The sequence below is a fragment of the Dendrobates tinctorius genome, unplaced genomic scaffold, assembly GCF_039654945.1.
Source record: "Dendrobates tinctorius isolate UK_male_01 unplaced genomic scaffold, ASM3965494v1 ptg000181l, whole genome shotgun sequence".
NCBI classification, from domain to species: domain Eukaryota; kingdom Metazoa; phylum Chordata; class Amphibia; order Anura; family Dendrobatidae; genus Dendrobates; species Dendrobates tinctorius.
The window spans coordinates 10,890,277-10,910,384 of NW_027361848.1; the positions used below are offsets into that span (position 1 = coordinate 10,890,277).

The window sequence follows — 20,108 nt, forward strand, 5'->3', positions numbered from 1 at the left end:
GGGCAGCAACTAACAGAATGGTTTTTAACAGGGAGAAATGCAAAGTACTACATCTGGGCAATAAAAATGAAAAAAGCATATATAGAATGGGAGGAATAGAGCTAAGTGACAGCACATGTGAAAAAGACTTGGGTATACTAATAGATCACAGACTGAATATGAGTCAACAGTGTGATGCAGCAGCAAAAAAGGCAAATGCAATTCTAGGATGTATTAACAGAAGCATACAGTCTAGATCACGTGAAGTCATTATTTCCCTCTACTCCTCTTTGGTCAGACCTCATCTGGAATATTGTGTCCAGTTTTGGGCACCACATTTTAAAAAAGACATCAACAAACTGGAGCAAGTTCAGAAAAGAGCGACCAGAATGGTGACCGGTCTGCAAACCCTGTCTTATGAGGAAAGGTTGCAGGATTTGGGAATGTTTAGTTTGCAAAAGAGAAGACTGAGAGGAGACTTAATAGCGGTCTACAAATATCTAAAGGGCTGTCACATTGTAGAAGGATCAACTTTATTCTCATTTGCACAAGGAAAGACTAGAAGCAATGGGATGAAACTGAATGGGAGGAGACACAGATTAGATATTAGAAAAAACTTTTTGACAGTTAGAGTGATCAATGAGTGGAACAGGCTGCCACGAGAAGTGGTGAGTTCTCCTTCAATGGAAGTCTTCAAACAGAGGCTGGACAGACATCTGACTGGGATGATTTAGCGAATCCTGCTTTGAGCAGGGGGTTGGACCAGATGGCCCAGGAGGTCCCTTCCAACTCTACGATTCTATGATTCTATGATTCTATAAATGCAGAAAAATAATGATATTTTTGTATTTGCTATTTTTTGTAATTGCTATATAATCTGATGTACATAAGATTCATTCATGTAGAACTTGTCATTCTATGCAGCTCTAGTCGGTTTTGACCATACTGGTTTAATATATGTCATTTTTTTAAACCAGTTGTGTATTATATCATGTTTTATTTTCAATGGATGTTTAAAAAAATTTTTCTTTTTTTCTTTCTGTTGTATTACATTCAGTCTGAAGAAGGTCCATAATAGTGACCGAAACGTTACGCACATATTGAATGTACACCGTGTGGATTACTAAGATGTGAATAAAAAGAATCTTCTATTTTTCTGCATTTGGGAGTGTCGGATTTTTTCCTCTATATTAGATTGGGACTGGTATCCTTCTCTGAGCACCCCTCATCTATTTTTCGGAGTGACGTGCCTTTTTTGTCATACAGTATTTTACCATACTTCCACTCTATTGCTATCGAGTGGAGGTTGCAGTTACCTGCATAGCTGCAGCGTGACACTGGCTTTTCATCTATCTATCTATATAACATACATACATATACAGTATATACTGTATATGTGTGTGCCACTGACATTATATATATATATATATATATATGTATTCTATGTGTATTATTATTATTTATTTATATAGCACCATTAATTCCATGGTGCTGTACATGAGAAAGGGGTTACGTACAAAGTTTTAGACATCGTTAACAGTAAACAAATTTACAATGACAGACTGGTACAAAAGGGAGAGGACCCTGTCTTTGCAAACTTACATTCTATGGGGTTATATCTATTTTTATGTACTCTATTCTAACCTGTCACTGTGTGATTTTTCTGTATGTGGCACATGAATTGCTGGCTTTTATTCTATTTTTCTATTATATATATATATATATATATATATATATATATATATATATATATACTTGTTTTGACAAATATTTCCTTTGAAAATGATGTGTACATGACAGAGAGAATTGCTGTATGTAAAAGCTCATGTTAAAATCGCATTGCAGTCGGATGTGAGTCGGATGCTAGGTTTGAAAAATCGGATTGTATTCGCATGACACTTGCATTACTCTCGGCAGGGAGACTCAGACTGATTTTTCATACGTTTAGTGTGACCACTGACAGTTTGATCTGGGTGACAAAAGTATAATAGACCCAATTCTCTTGCATGAGTGAATATACAGCACTGTGATCCTGGCCTCTATGCAAGATTTATGTATAAACTACAGATTTTAAAAGTGATTTCCATTGGTGACACAGCAGATGCCTAGGCGGTAGTCCAGTTCTGTCTAGACGTGTGCCAGCATAATCGGACATGGACTCCACGGGTTCACTGATGCTTTGTTTTAGGTTAATTCATTAATGTTGTGTTGGCCTCCACAGTCGCCAGATCTAACAGCATGCAACTTCTTACTGCATGGCTCCATCAGACTCAGCGTATTTACCCTTCCAGACACAGGATCTGAAGGACCTCAGTGAAACAGTGGCAAGCGTCTGAGTAGAACACGCTGGCAAGCGTCTGCGCAACATTGAGCTACCACGTCTGCTGTGTCATTAATGGAAATCACTTTGAACATTTTTAGTGTATAGATAATATATGTAAAATATATATATATATATATACACACACACACACACACACATATATATATATACACAGGGGTTGGACTGGACAAAACAATGGAAACACCTGGAAGCATCAACAAAAGTTAGTTTAATTTGGTGTAGGTCCACCTTTTGCGGCGATTACAGCCTCAATTATCCGAGGTATGTATTAATACAAGGTGTGAATTGTTTCCAAAGGAATTTTAGCCCATTCTTCAGTTAAAACACCCTCCAGTTATTTGAGCGACGATGGCGGCGGAAATCAACGTCTAACTTGATTCTGTAAAATCGGACATAAATGCTCAATAATGTTGAGGTCTGGGGATTGTGGGGGCCAGATGAGATACTCAACTTCATTAAAATGTTCCTCATGCCATGCTTTAACGATTCTAGCTGTATGAATTGGTGCATTATCATCCTGAAAGATGGTGTTCCCCTCCGGGAACAGTGCTTGAACCATAGGATGAACTTGGTCACCCAAAATGCCTAAATAATCGCGGCTGTTAATTCTTCCTTGAAGGGATATCATTGGCCTGGCGGATCTCCACGAAATAGCACCCCAGATCATCCCAGAACCTCCGCCATGTTTTACGGTTGAGAGAAGGCAGTCTGGATGGAATGCTTCTTTCGGCTGTCTCCAAACGTACACTCGGCCGGTGGTCAGAAAAAGGGTAAACGATGATTCGTCTAAGAATATCACATGTTTCCACTGCTCGAGGGACCAATTCTGGAGGTTTCTACACCAGTCTAAACGCTTGGAAACATTTGTCATTTAGAGCAGCGGTTTTCGAATTGCAGCTCTTCCGTGGAATCCAGATTTGTGCAGCTCACGACGAACATTTTTCGTGGAACTGGGTTCTGTAGGTGTTCATTGAGCTCAGCAGTGATTTTCGGAGCCGTGGTCTTGCGATCCTCTCTCACAATTCGCTTTAGAGTCCGACAGTCTCTCTCAGTCAACTTTGACTGTCGGCCGGACCTGTGCTTTGCTGCGGACGTTTTTCCTTCTCTTTCAAACACAGCCATTACTTTGGAGACAGTACCTCTTGACACACCAAGCATTCGGGCACTTTCTGTTACACTAGCGCCTGCCATACGAGCACCAACAATTTGGCCTCTTTGAAAATCAGAGAGGTCTGCCATTGGTATCAGGTTTTCATCAATGTTCTTACAATTCTGCAAAACAAACAGTTAATTTACATACACATATCACATAACACAAATAATCAACTACAAAACATAACCATATGTCACGGTTTGCATGTTTATAACATGTTCGAAGATTATGATGCCAAAACGTTAGGGGTTTCCATTATTTTGTATATACATGGATACAGACAGTGTGTCTTTTCATTTTAATACATTTGTGTTATGTTCTCTAGGTTATAATTTGCAATATAGATTTTCATTTACATAAAATTTTTGTTTTATTTTTTTCTTAAAGAAAAGGATACTTTACAATGAAAAAAAAAACTTTAGTGCCCCACTGAATCACAGGACTGCCAATGCAGTAGTCTCTGCCAGTTTCTGTTTACTTCCCTGCAATTAATCACGTTGTATACCCACATGACTTCTATAGTATATTAATGGCCTCAGCAGTAATCTATCTATGTAAGAGCCCATTCACACGTCCATGTCTAAATACCAACAGTGTTGTGCATCAGTGTATCAGTTTTTACTGAGTGCCTGTATTTACCATCATTGTATCACCACAGTGTCCACTTTTACCATCAGTGTGTCATCAAAGTGTCCTTTTTTACAATCAGAGTGTCCGATTTTACCGTCAGTGTGTCACCAGTGTGCCTGGTTTTACCATCAGTGTGTCACCACAGTGTCCATCTTTACCATAAGTGTGTCACCAGAGAACCCATCATCAGTGTCATCAGTGATTTTCATGGTTGGATAAAGAAAGAAATAAGTGTCTGTGAAGCATGCACAGACATTAGTGCCATTCGTTTGCTGTACATGTTTTTCACGGACACGAAGACCTTTCATCTTTTTCATCTGTGCTGCCAGAAAAATCCTGACATGTGTTCGTGTGATTTGAACAGTGACTGCAGCTCTGGCTGTAACAGGAGTATAATACATTAGGTAAGAGCAGAACAGTGACTGCAGCTCTGGGAGTAACTGGAGTACAATACATTAGATAATAGCAGAACAGTGACTGCAGATTTGGGTGTAACTGGAGTACACTACATTAGGTAACAGAACAGTGACTGCAGATCTGGGTGTAACTGGACTACAATACATTAAGTAAAAGCAGAACAGTGACTGCAGCTCTGGGATTAAATGGAGTACAATACATTAGATAACAGCAGAACAGTGACAGCAGGTCTGGGTGTAAATGGAGTACAATACATTAGGTAACAGCAGAACAGTGACAGCAGCTCCGGGTGTAACAGGACTATAATACACTAGATGGTGGCCCGATTCTATCGCATCTGGTATTCTAGAGTCTCTGTTAAATTAAAAAATAGTTATATACTCACCTTCCGACGACCCCCGGACTCTGTCCCTCCTCTAACCACGCTCCCGGCATCTTCCGGTCCGGTCCCAGTAATGCTTAGGGAGAAGGGCCGGAGATGAGCGAGAGCGCGACGTCATCAGCGGTGTTTCGGGCTAAGCATTACTGGGACCGGAAGATACTGGGAGCGTGGTGAGAGGAGAGAAAGTGTCCGGGGGTCGTCAGAAGGTGAGTATATAACTATTTTTTAATTTAACAGAGACTCTAGAATACCCGATGCGGTAGAATTAGGCCACCATCTAGTAGAGTATAACAGGAAACATGTTGTATCAGTGCTGGAAACACAAGTCTGAATGAGGCTTAAGGCACGGGAAATGTGTAGGGGGCAGGTTGGTACATGTGATAAGCTAAAGGGCAGTAACAGGGAGGGATCACTGGAGCGGGGAGGAATACACAAATAATCTTTGGGGTTTTTCTTTGCTCTTGGGGTAGGGGTTTTCTGAAAGTGGACAACCCCTTTAAGGCTAAGTCCCCACAATGAGGAGTCCGTGTTTTTGATTGTGCCAATTTTCTGCGTTTTTTTTATATGCATTTTTATCTCGTTTTTTTCTGCTTCTGTTTTTGACTCCAGAATGTCAAGTATTTAATAAAATTGCTTTGTTTTTGACAATTCCTGGACTTTGTCGTGTGTGGTTTGGGCACGTTGTCAGTGTGTTTTTGCTACGGAAATGCACTAAAAACCTACATGCATATCTTCGTCATCTATAAATCATCTGTAAATATAACTCATATATACCGCAGAACGACCTGGCATAATACAGATGTCAGACATGAATGTCGGGTGGATTATCCTTCCTATATAGAAAGCAGTGAGCATGGAAGGTAAACCCACTGCTGCAGGAAATACGCAGTGTGGAGCTCAGGCCCCATTCACACAGCAGCTTGTCACATAAGATTGCTGACTACTCTGGTCACGGATGGCATTCGTACTTATGACAGGTTGTGGGGCTGTTGACATGTCAGATTTTTCTTTCCCCAAACAGATTGGTCTGTGCAAAATCGCAAGGATGTGTATGATATTGATTCAAGCGTCAGGTCAAATTCAGCAATGCAACTCTCGTGAAAAAGTGATAACACTCGGATGAAAAAAAAACTATATAAACACCTGTAAAAAAAACTGCAACTAATGTAACTTACAAAATAGGTGCAGAAATGAGGCAGAAAACATGAAACATCAAAAACTCCCCAAATTCTCTTGAGAACATGGCCGTAGAGATCATATCATGAACTGATCCTGAATAAACCTCAAAAAGCGATGACATTTATTTATAGATCTACATAAAGTCTTAATGCCACTAAAGTGAGCATTAAGAGCTCGGCTTTATCTTGCTTCTGACATAGCTGCTTAGCCTTGATGCTCGGAGTGGGACTTTTCACCATCAGTTCATGGTGGCCTCATTCTGAAAGGCGCTTTCTCTGATAACACATCGTCTTTAAGAACATCATAAGACTTTCATGCTATGACCTCTTTCTTGGCACTTACCTGTTAGTATGAGAGTTGCAGTGCATGAACCAGCTGCGGTTATTATCCACATACATGGCCCAGGCCTTATCATCTTTTCCCAGCATCGTATCCTTCACTACATTAATTCTGGCAACCCCAAAAGCTGGATCAGGATGGTTGTCGTATCTGTCAACTTGTACCTCCCAGTAATGAACTCCTTTGGAGAATGCAGCTGTGCCCAAAACCACTCTGTCATCGTAACTGCTGCAAGACGCTGTCATGTTGTCATTGGACAAAACGATATCCCGATGTGCAGTGTTCGAATCAAATGTGAAAAAGGCCACTGGAAGGAAACAGATCACTGTATCATTAGCACTTCCAGAATAGCTGATATGTAATGTATTTAAAGGGAATCTGTCAGTAGGATCCACCTTTCTAAGAATGCAGCTCATGGGAAGCTTATGGGCTCATGCTCACTTGAGATGAAATTGGACAAAATTCAATCCAATAATAAATTTGTACCAATGTTGATCTATGATAGTGTCTTCATCTGCGTTATTTTTTCCAGCTCGGATCAAATCAAGATCGGGCTGGAAAAAAATTGCAGCATGCTGCGATTGTAATCGCAAATCGGATTGCATCAGATGGCATCCCGTTATAGAACTCAATGGGTGCGATAAAAACCATGTGAGTGCTGTGCGATTTTTACCCACCGATATCCTTTGAAAAGCTGGCAATTCATATGCGGCTATACAATAAAATCACACTATAGAATACATGTATACACATAGAATAGGTGTGTGTATATTATTATTTATTATTATTGTTTATTTGTATAGCGCCATTAATTCCTTGGTGCTGTACATGAGAAGGGGGGGTTATATACAAAGTTATAGATATCGTTAACAGTAATCAAATTTACGATGACAGACTGGTACAGAGGGGAGAGGACCCTGTCCTTGTGGACTTACATTCTACGGGATAGTGGGGAAGAGACAGAAGGTCGGGGGTGCAGCAGCTCTGGTGGTGATGAGGCGGCAGCTCGGGCGGTGGTGAGGCGGCAGAATGGTCATTGCAGGCTGTAAGCTTTCCTGAAAAGATGGATTTTCAGGTTCCATTTGAAGGATCCGAGGGGGGTGGATAATCGGACGTGTTGAGGCATGGCATTCCAGAGGATAGGGGATATTCGGGAGAAATCTTGGAGGCGGTTGTGTGAGGAGCGAATAAGTGTGGAGGAGAGTAGGAGGTCTTGGGAGGATCGAAGATTACGTGAGGGAAGATATTGGGAGATTAGTTCAGAGATATAGGGAGGGGAAAGGTTGTGGATGGCTTTGTAGGTCAGTGTTAGTAGTTTGAACTGGATTTGTTGGTGAATTGGGAGCCAATGGAGGGATTTGCAGAGGGGGGGGGAGACAGGGGAGTAGCCAGGAGAGAGGTGGATTAGTCGGGCAGCAGAATTGAGGACAGACTGGAGTGGTGCAAGAGAGTTAGCAGGGAGGCCACAGAGGAGAGTGTTGCAGTAGTCAAGGAGGAAGATGATGAGGGCATGTACAAGAGTTTTAGTAAATTGAGGACTGAGGAAGGGATGGATTCTGGAAATATTTTTGAGTTGGAGGCGACAGGAGGTGGCAAAAGATTAGACGTGTTGTTTGAAGGACAGGGCAGAGTTGAGAGTTACTCCGAGGCAGTGGATTTCAGGTGCGGGAGAGAGCGTGATGCCGTTCACCATAATAGATAGATCAGGTAGGGAAGATACATGAGATGGAGGAAAGATAATGAGTTCAGTTTTGTCTACGTTGAGTTTTAGGAAGCGAGAGGTGAAAAAGGAGGATATGGCTGATAGACACTCTGGGATTCTGGACAGCAGAGAGGTGACATCTGGACCAGAGAGATAGATCTGAGTGTCATCTGCATACAGGTGATACTGGAAGCCATGGGACTTTATGAGTTGTCCTAGGCCAAGAGTATAGATGGAAAAAAGTAGGGGCCCCAGGACAGAGCCTTGGGGGACTCCAACAGAGAGGGGGCGGGATGAGGAGGTAGTGTGGGAGTGGGAAACGCTGAATGGGCGGTCAGAAAGGTATGAGGAAATCCAGGACAGGGCAAGGTCTTTGATGCCAAGGGAAGAAAGAATCTGTAGCAGTAGGCAGTGGTCAACTGTGCCAAAGGCAGAGGACAGGTCAAGAAGGAGGAGGATGGAGAACTGTCTGTTAGGTTTGGCTGTGAGTAAGTCATTAGTAATTTTGGTCAGGGCAGTTTCAGCGGAGTGGTGGGGTGGAAGCCAGATTGCAGGATGTCAAGGAGGGAGTTAGATGAGAGGTGGGAGGAAAGTTGAGCATGGACATGCTGTTCAAGCGGTTTGGAAGCAAACGGGAGCAGTGATATAGGGCGATAGCTGGGCATAGCAGCTGGGTCAAGGTTTGATTTTTTGAGGATGGGTGTTATGGTGGAATGTTTGAAGGCAGAGGGGAAGGTACCAGAAGTTAGGGATAGGTTGAAGAGATGGGTTAGGGCTGGAATGATCATGTTAGTGAGGTTGGGGAGCAGGTGGGAAGGGATGGGGTCAAGTGCACAGGTGGTGAGGCGTGATTTGGAAAGGAGATGAGTAACCTCTCCTTCAGTGATGTTGAGAGGGAGGTTATAAGGGAAGGGCAGAGGTCTGGTATGTGGAGTGATTGGGGTGGTGGAACTGTAAAGGTTTGCCTTGTTTGGTCAATCTTGTTTTTGAAGTAGGTGGCAAAGTACTCAGCAGAGATGAGGGGAGTTGCAAGTGGCAGTGGTGGGCGGAGGAGAGAGTTGAATGTGCTGAACAGTTGTATTGAGTTGTAGGATAATGAAGATACAAGGTTTGTGAAATAGGTCTGTTTAGCAGAGGTGAGGGCTGAGTTAAAGGCAAGTGTAGCTTGTTTGAAAGCAGTGAAGTCGTCTGGCAGGTGTGTTTTCTTCCAACGACGCTCTGCGACCCTGGATGCTTGTCGAAGTTTTTTGGTGAGGTTGTTGTGCCAGGGTTGCCTATTGGTTTGTCGCACTTTGCCATGCATGGGAGGAGCGACTGAGTCTATGGCTGATGTGAGGGTGGCATTGTAGAAAGCGGTGGCACTGTCCGTGTTGTGGAGTGAAGATATGGAGGACAGAGGTAGAAGAGAGTCTGAGAGTCTGTGGATGTCTAGGTGTGCGAGGTTTCTGCGAGGATGAGCTAGTGGCTGGACATGGGGGGCAGGTGAGAAGGACAAGGATGAGAAGGTGAGTAGATGATGGTCAGATAGGGGGAAGGGAGAGGTTGTGAGATTAGATAGGGAACAGAGGCGGGTGAAGATGAGGTCTAATGTATGTCCATCTGAGTGGGTGGCTGTGGAGGACCACTGAGTAAGTCCAAAGGATGCGGTAAGTGACAGGAGTTTGGAGGCTGCTGGCTGGTGGGTGTCAATGGGGATGTTGAAGTCCCCCATGATGATGGTGGGGATGTCAGCAGAGAGAAAGTGGAGGAGCCAGGTGGAGAATTGGTTGATGAAGGCAGTGGCTGAGCCTGGTGGTCGGTATATGACAACCATTTGGAGATTAGAGGGAGAGTAAATATGGACAGAGTGAACCTCGAAAGAAGGGAGGATAAGTGAGGGTGGGGGTTGGATAGGGTTGAAGGAGTAGTTTTTAGAAAGGAGGAAACCCACTCCTCCACCGTGTCTGTTTCCAGGGCAAGGAGTGTGGGTAAAGTGGAGGCTGCCATAACTCAGTGCGGCCGGGGAGGCCGTGTCAGGGGGTGCCAGCCAGGTCTCAGTGAGGGCCAGGAAGGAAAGGTTGCGGAAGGTAAAGAGGTTGTGGATCACGTGGAGCTTGTTGCAGATGGAGCGAGCAATCCAAAGTGTTCCAGAAAGAGGGTGCGGGAGGGAAGGGGTCAGTGGCACAGGTTTTAAGTGTAAGGGATTGCGGTAGTTTCTTTTAGCGTGAAAAAGATAGGGGTGATGTAGTGGGATGTATGAGGCAGGGGGGGCCAGGATTGGAGGATATGTCACCAGCAGTGAGAAGCAGAGAAAGGGAAAGCAGGTGGGTGAAGGAGAGTGATCGTCTTGTATTGTATTTTAGTAGGAGAGGTCTGAGGTTAAGGAGTATGTCTGCAGATAAAGCGAGGTGGGGGGGTAAGAGAGAGGGGGAGATAATTATTTGGTTCGAGGGTGCAGGGGTTTGGGGATAGCGAAGGAGAGTGAAGATTAGTGGAGCAAAAACGGTGATGGCAAATGTAAGTGTGGCGCCCCTGAGGCTCAGTCGCCACAGAGGTACTGCACCTTCTCCTAAGTTGTAGTGCCCCACCACCTAGGTAAGCTGGGAACTCCTTTCCACGCTCCAACACTCGCATCCCACATGACAGGGTAGTTCAGCACAACCACAGTGAGGAAACTCTCTCCTCCTAGACAATAGGAGTGCCTTGGCGGTTCCCTGCTTGGAACACTGGATGTCCTGGGAGGTGGGTGGAGTTGAGATCCATATAAAAGATGGGGAAGGTTTAGAATTAGAGGTTAGATCAGTCGTGGGGAGTCTGACGGGAGGTCAGGCGAGAGAAGGACAGTCAGTCAGGAGAGTCTGAGGATGGGTCCGAGGAGAAGGAGTGCTGCAGCTGCCTCAGTGATAGGAGCCAGCTGGCACGGGAAAGGAACAGAGGGAGAAAGACGTAGAACTGCAACCTAAGCTTCCATAGGAGAGAGAAAGAACAGTGCGTAACGAAGGAGTAGGAGAACAGAGAGGAGATGAGGGTTGGAAGAGGAACCCTGCCTATAGGTTCTCAGCGCACGTCCGGGGCCCGGTCTCCGAGGTTGTATGGACACTTATGGTTCTGCAGCAGACACCGGTTGAGTAGTTGGCTGTAAATGCACTACTCCCACATCTAAGACTTGGGGCACAACAGCAACTGAATAGAGAGCCAGGACTCCGGAGAAGGGAGTCCCCAAGAGAGGCTACAGCTGTCTGCCATACGAGTAGCGTTGTTAGGAACATCTGACAGGAGGAACTCCAGGGTACCATGGTACTGGAGTTCTTCACACCTTAAGGCGCAATAGAGGAGTCGCTCAGGAAAGGTACATGTTGGCGGAGTGTTGGAGAGGAGAATCCTGATTTGCCCGGGAGGTTGATTGAGTCTCTGCCTCGGAGGACACGGCACGGAGGCAGGCACCAGTGTGTACCACGGACTGTGAGTAAAGCTTTGGAACTGCAAGCCCTGGTGTCTTCCATTCATTTGTGCGCTAACACCGTCAGCACTGCTACATCTGGGTACCAGCATTCCTCACACCGCCTGCGCCTATCCTCATCTATTGCAATTACACTGCCCTGTGGTTACAGCTTCAACTGTGGGGAGCTGCACCATCTATGCTGCAACACACCATCGGCTTAACACCTTGCTTGCCAAACACCACAGGTGGCGTCACTAACTATTCCATTCCATCATTACTTGGGCGCCCACGGACTGGGTCACCGCTGCTGTGACACATTCCCCTGACACCGGCCCGGTACCGAGTACCTCACAGCCCTGGGAGGGCGACCCATAAACATGGTTAAAGAGCAGGGTAAAAAAAACACAAGTAAAGTAAGAAAGCAGTGGTTAGTCTTACCGTCTGACCGATTTTCGGTATACTTCTCATATGTCACTTTAAAGATGTCGCTTCAAATGATGTCACATCTGAGCAAGGTCATATCTGACCTGCTCTGTTCAACTTATACCAATCAAATGTCCATGAAATGAAGCCAGGTGAGTGAGGGAGGGAGGAGGAGAAGAGGGCTGGAGTACGGTTCACAGCTGGGAGATATTAACAGATTGCAGTTAATGGGACATTTGACTAGCATCAAAGATGAAAAAAGAGGTGGGATAAAATGGAAGGATGGAAGGTGTGAGGAGCATGGGTATGTCAATATGCATATAGTCAATTTGAAGTACGATACATGGAATTAAAGTCGGGAAAAAAACAGAGTACAGACATACCAATTAAAAACAGAGGGTGAACAATGCATGAGGGTTCAGGGGTTCAGTGAGTATTCTGGATTAAGAAGTGGGATCAGTAGACATACCAATTAAAAACAGAGGGTGAACAATGCATGAGGGTTCAGGGGTTCAGTGAGTATTCTGGATTAAGAAGCGGGATCAGTAGACATACCAATTAAAAACAGAGGGTGAACAATGCATGAGGGTTCAGGGGTTCAGTGAGTATTCTGGATTAAGAAGCGGGTTCAGCAGACATACCAATTAAAAACAGAGAGTGAACAAAGCATGAGGGTTCAGTGAGTATTCCGGATTAAGAAGCGGGTTCAGCAGACATACCAATTTAAAACAGAGGGTGAACAATGCATGAGGGTTCAGAGGTTCAGTGAGTATTCTGGATTAAGAAGCGGGTTCAGCAGACATACCAATTAAAAACAGAGGGTGAACAATGCATGAGAGTTCAGTGAGTATTCTGGATTAAGAAACGGGTTCAGCTGACATACCAATTAAAAACAGGGGGTGAACAATGCATGAGGGTTCAGGGGTTCAGTGAGTACATTATTGTGGATTAAGAAGCAGGTTCAGCAGACATAACAATTAAAAACAGGTGGTAAACAGTGCATGGGGGTTCAGTGAGTATTCTGGATTAAGAAGGGGGTTCAGTAGACATACCAATTAAAAACAGAGGGTGAACAATGCATGAGGGTTCAGTGAGTATTCTGGATTAATTAAGAAGCGGGTTCAGCAGACATACCAATTAAAAACAGAGGGTGAACAATGCATGAGGGTTCAGTGAGTATTCTGGATTAAGAAGCGGGTTCAACAGACATACCAATTAAAAAAAGCGGGTGAACAATGCATGAGGGTTCAGGGGTTCAGTGAGTATTCTGGATTAAGAAGCGGATTCAGCAGACATACCAATTAAAAATGGAGGTTGAACAAAGCATGAGGGTTCTAGGGTACAGTGAGCCTTGATGCTCGGAGTGGGACTTTTCACCATCAGTTCATGGTGGCCTCATTCTGAAAGGCGCTTTCTCTGATAACACATCGTCTTTAAGAACATCATAAGACTTTCTTGCTATGCAAAGGCAGAGGACAGGTCAAGAAGGAGGAGGATGGAGAACTGTCTGTTAGGTTTGGCTGTGAGTAAGTCATTAGCAATTTTGGTCAGGGCAGTTTCAGCGGAGTGGTGGGGTGGAAGCCAGATTGCAGGATGTCAAGGAGGGAGTTAGATGAGAGGTGGGAGGAAAGTTGAGCATGGACATGCTGTTCAAGCGGTTTGGAAGCAAACGGGAGCAGTGATATAGGGCGATAGCTGGGCATAGCAGCTGGGTCAAGGTTTGATTTTTTGAGGATGGGTGTTATGGTGGAATGTTTGAAGGCAGAGGGGAAGGTACCAGAAGTTAGGGATAGGTTGAAGAGATGGGTTAGGGCTGGAATGATCATGTTAGTGAGGTTGGGGAGCAGGTGGGAAGGGATGGGGTCAAGTGCACAGGTGGTGAGGCGTGATTTGGAAAGGAGATGAGTAACCTCTCCTTCAGTGATGTTGAGAGGGAGGTTATAAGGGAAGGGCAGAGGTCTGGTATGTGGAGTGATTGGGGTGGTGGAACTGTAAAGGTTTGCCTTGTTTGGTCAATCTTGTTTTTGAAGTAGGTGGCAAAGTACTCAGCAGAGATGAGGGGAGTTGCAAGTGGCAGTGGTGGGCGGAGGAGAGAGTTGAATGTGCTGAACAGTTGTATTGAGTTGTAGGATAATGAAGATACAAGGTTTGTGAAATAGGTCTGTTTAGCAGAGGTGAGGGCTGAGTTAAAGGCAAGTGTAGCTTGTTTGAAAGCAGTGAAGTCGTCTGGCAGGTGTGTTTTCTTCCAACGACGCTCTGCGACCCTGGATGCTTGTCGAAGTTTTTTGGTGAGGTTGTTGTGCCAGGGTTGCCTATTGGTTTGTCGCACTTTGCCATGCATGGGAGGAGCGACTGAGTCTATGGCTGATGTGAGGGTGGCATTGTAGAAAGTGGTGGCACTGTCCGTGTTGTGGAGTGAAGATATGGAGGACAGAGGTAGAAGAGAGTCTGAGAGTCTGTGGATGTCTAGGTGTGCGAGGTTTCTGCGAGGATGAGCTAGTGGCTGGACATGGGGGGCAGGTGAGAAGGACAAGGATGAGAAGGTGAGTAGATGATGGTCAGATAGGGGGAAGGGAGAGGTTGTGAGATTAGATAGGGAACAGAGGCGGGTGAAGATGAGGTCTAATGTATGTCCATCTGAGTGGGTGGCTGTGGAGGACCACTGAGTAAGTCCAAAGGATGCGGTAAGTGACAGGAGTTTGGAGGCTGCTGGCTGGTGGGTGTCAATGGGGATGTTGAAGTCCCCCATGATGATGGTGGGGATGTCAGCAGAGAGAAAGTGGAGGAGCCAGGTGGAGAATTGGTTGATGAAGGCAGTGGCTGAGCCTGGTGGTCGGTATATGACAACCATTTGGAGATTAGAGGGAGAGTAAATATGGACAGAGTGAACCTCGAAAGAAGGGAGGATAAGTGAGGGTGGGGGTTGGATAGGGTTGAAGGAGTAGTTTTTAGAAAGGAGGAAACCCACTCCTCCACCGTGTCTGTTTCCAGGGCAAGGAGTGTGGGTAAAGTGGAGGCTGCCATAACTCAGTGCGGCCGGGGAGGCCGTGTCAGGGGGTGCCAGCCAGGTCTCAGTGAGGGCCAGGAAGGAAAGGTTGCGGAAGGTAAAGAGGTTGTGGATCACGTGGAGCTTGTTGCAGATGGAGCGAGCAATCCAAAGTGTTCCAGAAAGAGGGTGCGGGAGGGAAGGGGTCAGTGGCACAGGTTTTAAGTGTAAGGGATTGCGGTAGTTTCTTTTAGCGTGAAAAAGATAGGGGTGATGTAGTGGGATGTATGAGGCAGGGGGGGCCAGGATTGGAGGATATGTCACCAGCAGTGAGAAGCAGAGAAAGGGAAAGCAGGTGGGTGAAGGAGAGTGATCGTCTTGTATTGTATTTTAGTAGGAGAGGTCTGAGGTTAAGGAGTATGTCTGCAGATAAAGCGAGGTGGGGGGGTAAGAGAGAGGGGGAGATAATTATTTGGTTCGAGGGTGCAGGGGTTTGGGGATAGCGAAGGAGAGTGAAGATTAGTGGAGCAAAAACGGTGATGGCAAATGTAAGTGTGGCGCCCCTGAGGCTCAGTCGCCACAGAGGTACTGCACCTTCTCCTAAGTTGTAGTGCCCCACCACCTAGGTAAGCTGGGAACTCCTTTCCACGCTCCAACACTCGCATCCCACATGACAGGGTAGTTCAGCACAACCACAGTGAGGAAACTCTCTCCTCCTAGACAATAGGAGTGCCTTGGCGGTTCCCTGCTTGGAACACTGGATGTCCTGGGAGGTGGGTGGAGTTGAGATCCATATAAAAGATGGGGAAGGTTTAGAATTAGAGGTTAGATCAGTCGTGGGGAGTCTGACGGGAGGTCAGGCGAGAGAAGGACAGTCAGTCAGGAGAGTCTGAGGATGGGTCCGAGGAGAAGGAGTGCTGCAGCTGCCTCAGTGATAGGAGCCAGCTGGCATGGGAAAGGAACAGAGGGAGAAAGACGTAGAACTGCAACCTAAGCTTCCATAGGAGAGAGAAAGAACAGTGCGTAACGAAGGAGTAGGAGAACAGAGAGGAGATGAGGGTTGGAAGAGGAACCCTGCCTATAGGTTCTCAGCGCACGTCCGGGGCCCGGTCTCCGAGGTTGTATGGACACTTATGGTTCTGCAGCAGACACCGGTTGAGTAGTTGGCTGTAAATGCACTACTCCCACATCTAAGACTTGGGGCACAACAGCAACTGAATAGAGAGCCAGGACTCCGGAGAAGGGAGTCCCCAAGAGAGGCTACAGCTGTCTGCCATACGAGTAGCGTTGTTAGGAACATCTGACAGGAGGAACTCCAGGGTACCATGGTACTGGAGTTCTTCACACCTTAAGGCGCAATAGAGGAGTCGCTCAGGAAAGGTACATGTTGGCGGAGTGTTGGAGAGGAGAATCCTGATTTGCCCGGGAGGTTGATTGAGTCTCTGCCTCGGAGGACACGGCACGGAGGCAGGCACCAGTGTGTACCACGGACTGTGAGTAAAGCTTTGGAACTGCAAGCCCTGGTGTCTTCCATTCATTTGTGCGCTAACACCGTCAGCACTGCTACATCTGGGTACCAGCATTCCTCACACCGCCTGCGCCTATCCTCATCTATTGCAATTACACTGCCCTGTGGTTACAGCTTCAACTGTGGGGAGCTGCACCATCTATGCTGCAACACACCATCGGCTTAACACCTTGCTTGCCAAACACCACAGGTGGCGTCACTAACTATTCCATTCCATCATTACTTGGGCGCCCACGGACTGGGTCACCGCTGCTGTGACACATTCCCCTGACACCGGCCCGGTACCGAGTACCTCACAGCCCTGGGAGGGCGACCCATAAACATGGTTAAAGAGCAGGGTAAAAAAACCACAAGTAAAGTAAGAAAGCAGTGGTTAGTCTTACCGTCTGACCGATTTTCGGTATACTTCTCATATGTCACTTTAAAGATGTCGCTTCAAATGATGTCACATCTGAGCAAGGTCATATCTGACCTGCTCTGTTCAACTTATACCAATCAAATGTCCATGAAATGAAGCCAGGTGAGTGAGGGAGGGAGGAGGAGAAGAGGGCTGGAGTACGGTTCACAGCAGGGAGATATTAACAGATTGCAGTTAATGGGACATTTGACTAGCATCAAAGATGAAAAAAGAGGTGGGATAAAATGGAAGGATGGAAGGTGTGAGGAGCATGGGTATGTCAATATGCATATAGTCAATTTGAAGTACGATACATGGAATTAAAGTCGGGAAAAAAACAGAGTACAGACATACCAATTAAAAACAGAGGGTGAACAATGCATGAGGGTTCAGGGGTTCAGTGAGTATTCTGGATTAAGAAGCGGGATCAGTAGACATACCAATTAAAAAACAGAGGGTGAACAATGCATGAGGGTTCAGGGGTTCAGTGAGTATTCTGGATTAAGAAGCGGGTTCAGCAGACATACCAATTAAAAACAGAGAGTGAACAAAGCATGAGGGTTCAGTGAGTATTCCGGATTAAGAAGCGGGTTCAGCAGACATACCAATTTAAAACAGAGGGTGAACAATGCATGAGGGTTCAGAGGTTCAGTGAGTATTCTGGATTAAGAAGCGGGTTCAGCAGACATACCAATTAAAAACAGAGGGTGAACAATGCATGAGAGTTCAGTGAGTATTCTGGATTAAGAAACGGGTTCAGCTGACATACCAATTAAAAACAGGGGGTGAACAATGCATGAGGGTTCAGGGGTTCAGTGAGTACATTATTGTGGATTAAGAAGCAGGTTCAGCAGACATAACAATTAAAAACAGATGGTAAACAGTGCATGGGGGTTCAGTGAGTATTCTGGATTAAGAAGGGGGTTCAGTAGACATACCAATTAAAAACAGAGGGTGAACAATGCATGAGGGTTCAGTGAGTATTCTGGATTAATTAAGAAGCGGGTTCAGCAGACATACCAATTAAAAACAGAGGGTGAACAATGCATGAGGGTTCAGTGAGTATTCTGGATTAAGAAGCGGGTTCAACAGACATACCAATTAAAAAAAGCGGGTGAACAATGCATGAGGGTTCAGGGGTTCAGTGAGTATTCTGGATTAAGAAGCGGATTCAGCAGACATACCAATTAAAAATGGAGGTTGAACAAAGCATGAGGGTTCTAGGGTACAGTGAGTATTCTGGATTAAGAAGCGGGTTCAGCAGACATACTAATTAAAAACAGAGAATGAACAATGCATGAGGGTTCAGGGGTTCAATGAGTATTCTGTATTAAGAAGCGGGTTCAGCAGACATACCAATTAAAAACAGAGGGTGAACAATGCATTAGGGTTCAGGGGCTCAGTGAGTATTCTGGATTAAGAAGCGGGTTCAACAGACATACCAATTAAAAAAAGCGGGTGAACAATGCATGAGGGTTCAGGGGTTCAGTGAGTATTCTGGATTAAGAAGCGGATTCAGCAGACATACCAATTAAAAATGGAGGTTGAACAAAGCATGAGGGTTCTAGGGTACAGTGAGTATTCTGGATTAAGAAGCGGGTTCAGCAGACATACTAATTAAAAACAGAGAATGAACAATGCATGAGGGTTCAGGGGTTCAATGAGTATTCTGTATTAAGAAGCGGGTTCAGCAGACATACCAATTAAAAACAGAGGGTGAACAATGCATTAGGGTTCAGGGGCTCAGTGAGTATTCTGTATTAAGAAGCGGATTCAGCAGACATACCAATTAAAAACAGAGGGTGAACAATGCATGAAGGCTCAGGGGTTCAGTGAGTATTCTGGATTAAGAAGCGTGTTCAGCAGACATACTAATTAAAAACAGAGGGTGAGCAATGCATGAGGGTTCAGGGGTTCAGAGAGTATTCTGACATAACAATTAAAAACAGAGGGTGAACAACATATGAGGGTTCAGGGGTTCAGTGAGTATTGTGGATTAAGAAGCTGATTCAATAGACATACCAATTAAAAACAGAGGGTGAACAATGCATGAGGGTTCAGGGGTTCAGTGAGCATTCTGGATTAAGAAGCGGGTTCAGCAGACATACCAATTAAAAACAGAGGGTGAACAATGCATGAGAGTTCAAAGGTTCAGTGAGTATTCTGGATTAAGAAGCGGGTTCAGCAGACATACTTTTAGGGTTCAGGGGTTCAGTGAGTAATCTGGATTAAGAAGTGGGTTCAGCAGACATATCAATTAAAAACAGAGGGTGAACAATGCATGAGGGTTCAGTGAGTATTCTGGATTAAGAAACGGGTGCAGCAGACATACCAATTAAAAACAGGGGGTGAACAATGCATGAGGGTTCAGGGGTTCAGTGAGTACATTATTGTGGATTAAGAAGCAGGTTCAGCAGACATAACAATTAAAAACAGAGGGTAAACAGCGCATGAGGGTTCAGTGAGTATTCTGGATTAAGAAGTGGGTTCAGTAGATATACCAATTAAAAACAGAGGGAGAACAATGCATGAGGGTTCAGTGAGTATTCTGGATTAATTAAGAAGCGGGTTCAGCAGACATACCAATTAAAAAGAGAGGGTGAACAATGCATGAGGGATCAGTGAGTATTCTGGATTAAGAAGCGGGTTCAGCAGACATACCAATTAAAAACAATGGGTGAACAATGCATGAGGGTTCAGGGGTTCAGTGAGTATTCTGGATTAAGAAGCAGGTTCAACAGACATACCAATCAAAAACGGAGGTTGAACAAAGCATGAGGGTTCTAGTGTTCAGTGAGTATTTTGGATTAAGAAGCGGGTTCAGCAGACATACTAATTAATAACAGAGGGTGAACAATGCATGAGGGTTCAGTGGTTCAATGAGCATTCTGGATTAAGAAGCGGGTTCAGCAGACATAACAATTAAAAACAGAGGGTGAACAATGCATGAGGGTTCAGGGGCTCAGTGAGTATTCTGTATTAAGAAGCGGGTTCAGCAGACATACCAATTAAAAACAGAGGGTGAACAATGCATGAGGGTTGAGGGGTTCAGTGAATATTCTGGATTCAGGCCCGGGATCAGCAGACATACCAATTAAAAACACAGGGTGAACAATGCATGAGGGTTCAGTGAGTATTCTGGATCAAGAAGCGGGTTCAGCAGACATACCAATTAAAAATATAGGGTGAACAATGCATGAGGGTTCAGTGAGTTTTCTGGATTAAGAC

At 45.2% G+C, this 20,108-nt stretch overlaps 1 protein-coding gene across 4 annotated transcripts in view; it reads right to left on the minus strand.

Annotated features, from left to right (window-relative positions):
• The window catches only part of TRIM67 (tripartite motif containing 67), a 779,172-nt gene that overhangs the window by 27,987 nt on the left and 731,077 nt on the right, over window positions 1-20,108 (minus strand). For all 4 annotated transcript variants that reach the window (XR_012221447.1, XM_073551878.1, XM_073551876.1 and 1 more), the window contains exon 8: window positions 6,427-6,730. Coding sequence is in view for 3 of the 4 variants with exons in the window: in XM_073551878.1 (XP_073407979.1) it covers window positions 6,427-6,730 (304 nt within the window). In the remaining variant the exon portion in view is untranslated. The remainder of the gene's footprint in view (window positions 1-6,426; window positions 6,731-20,108) is intronic.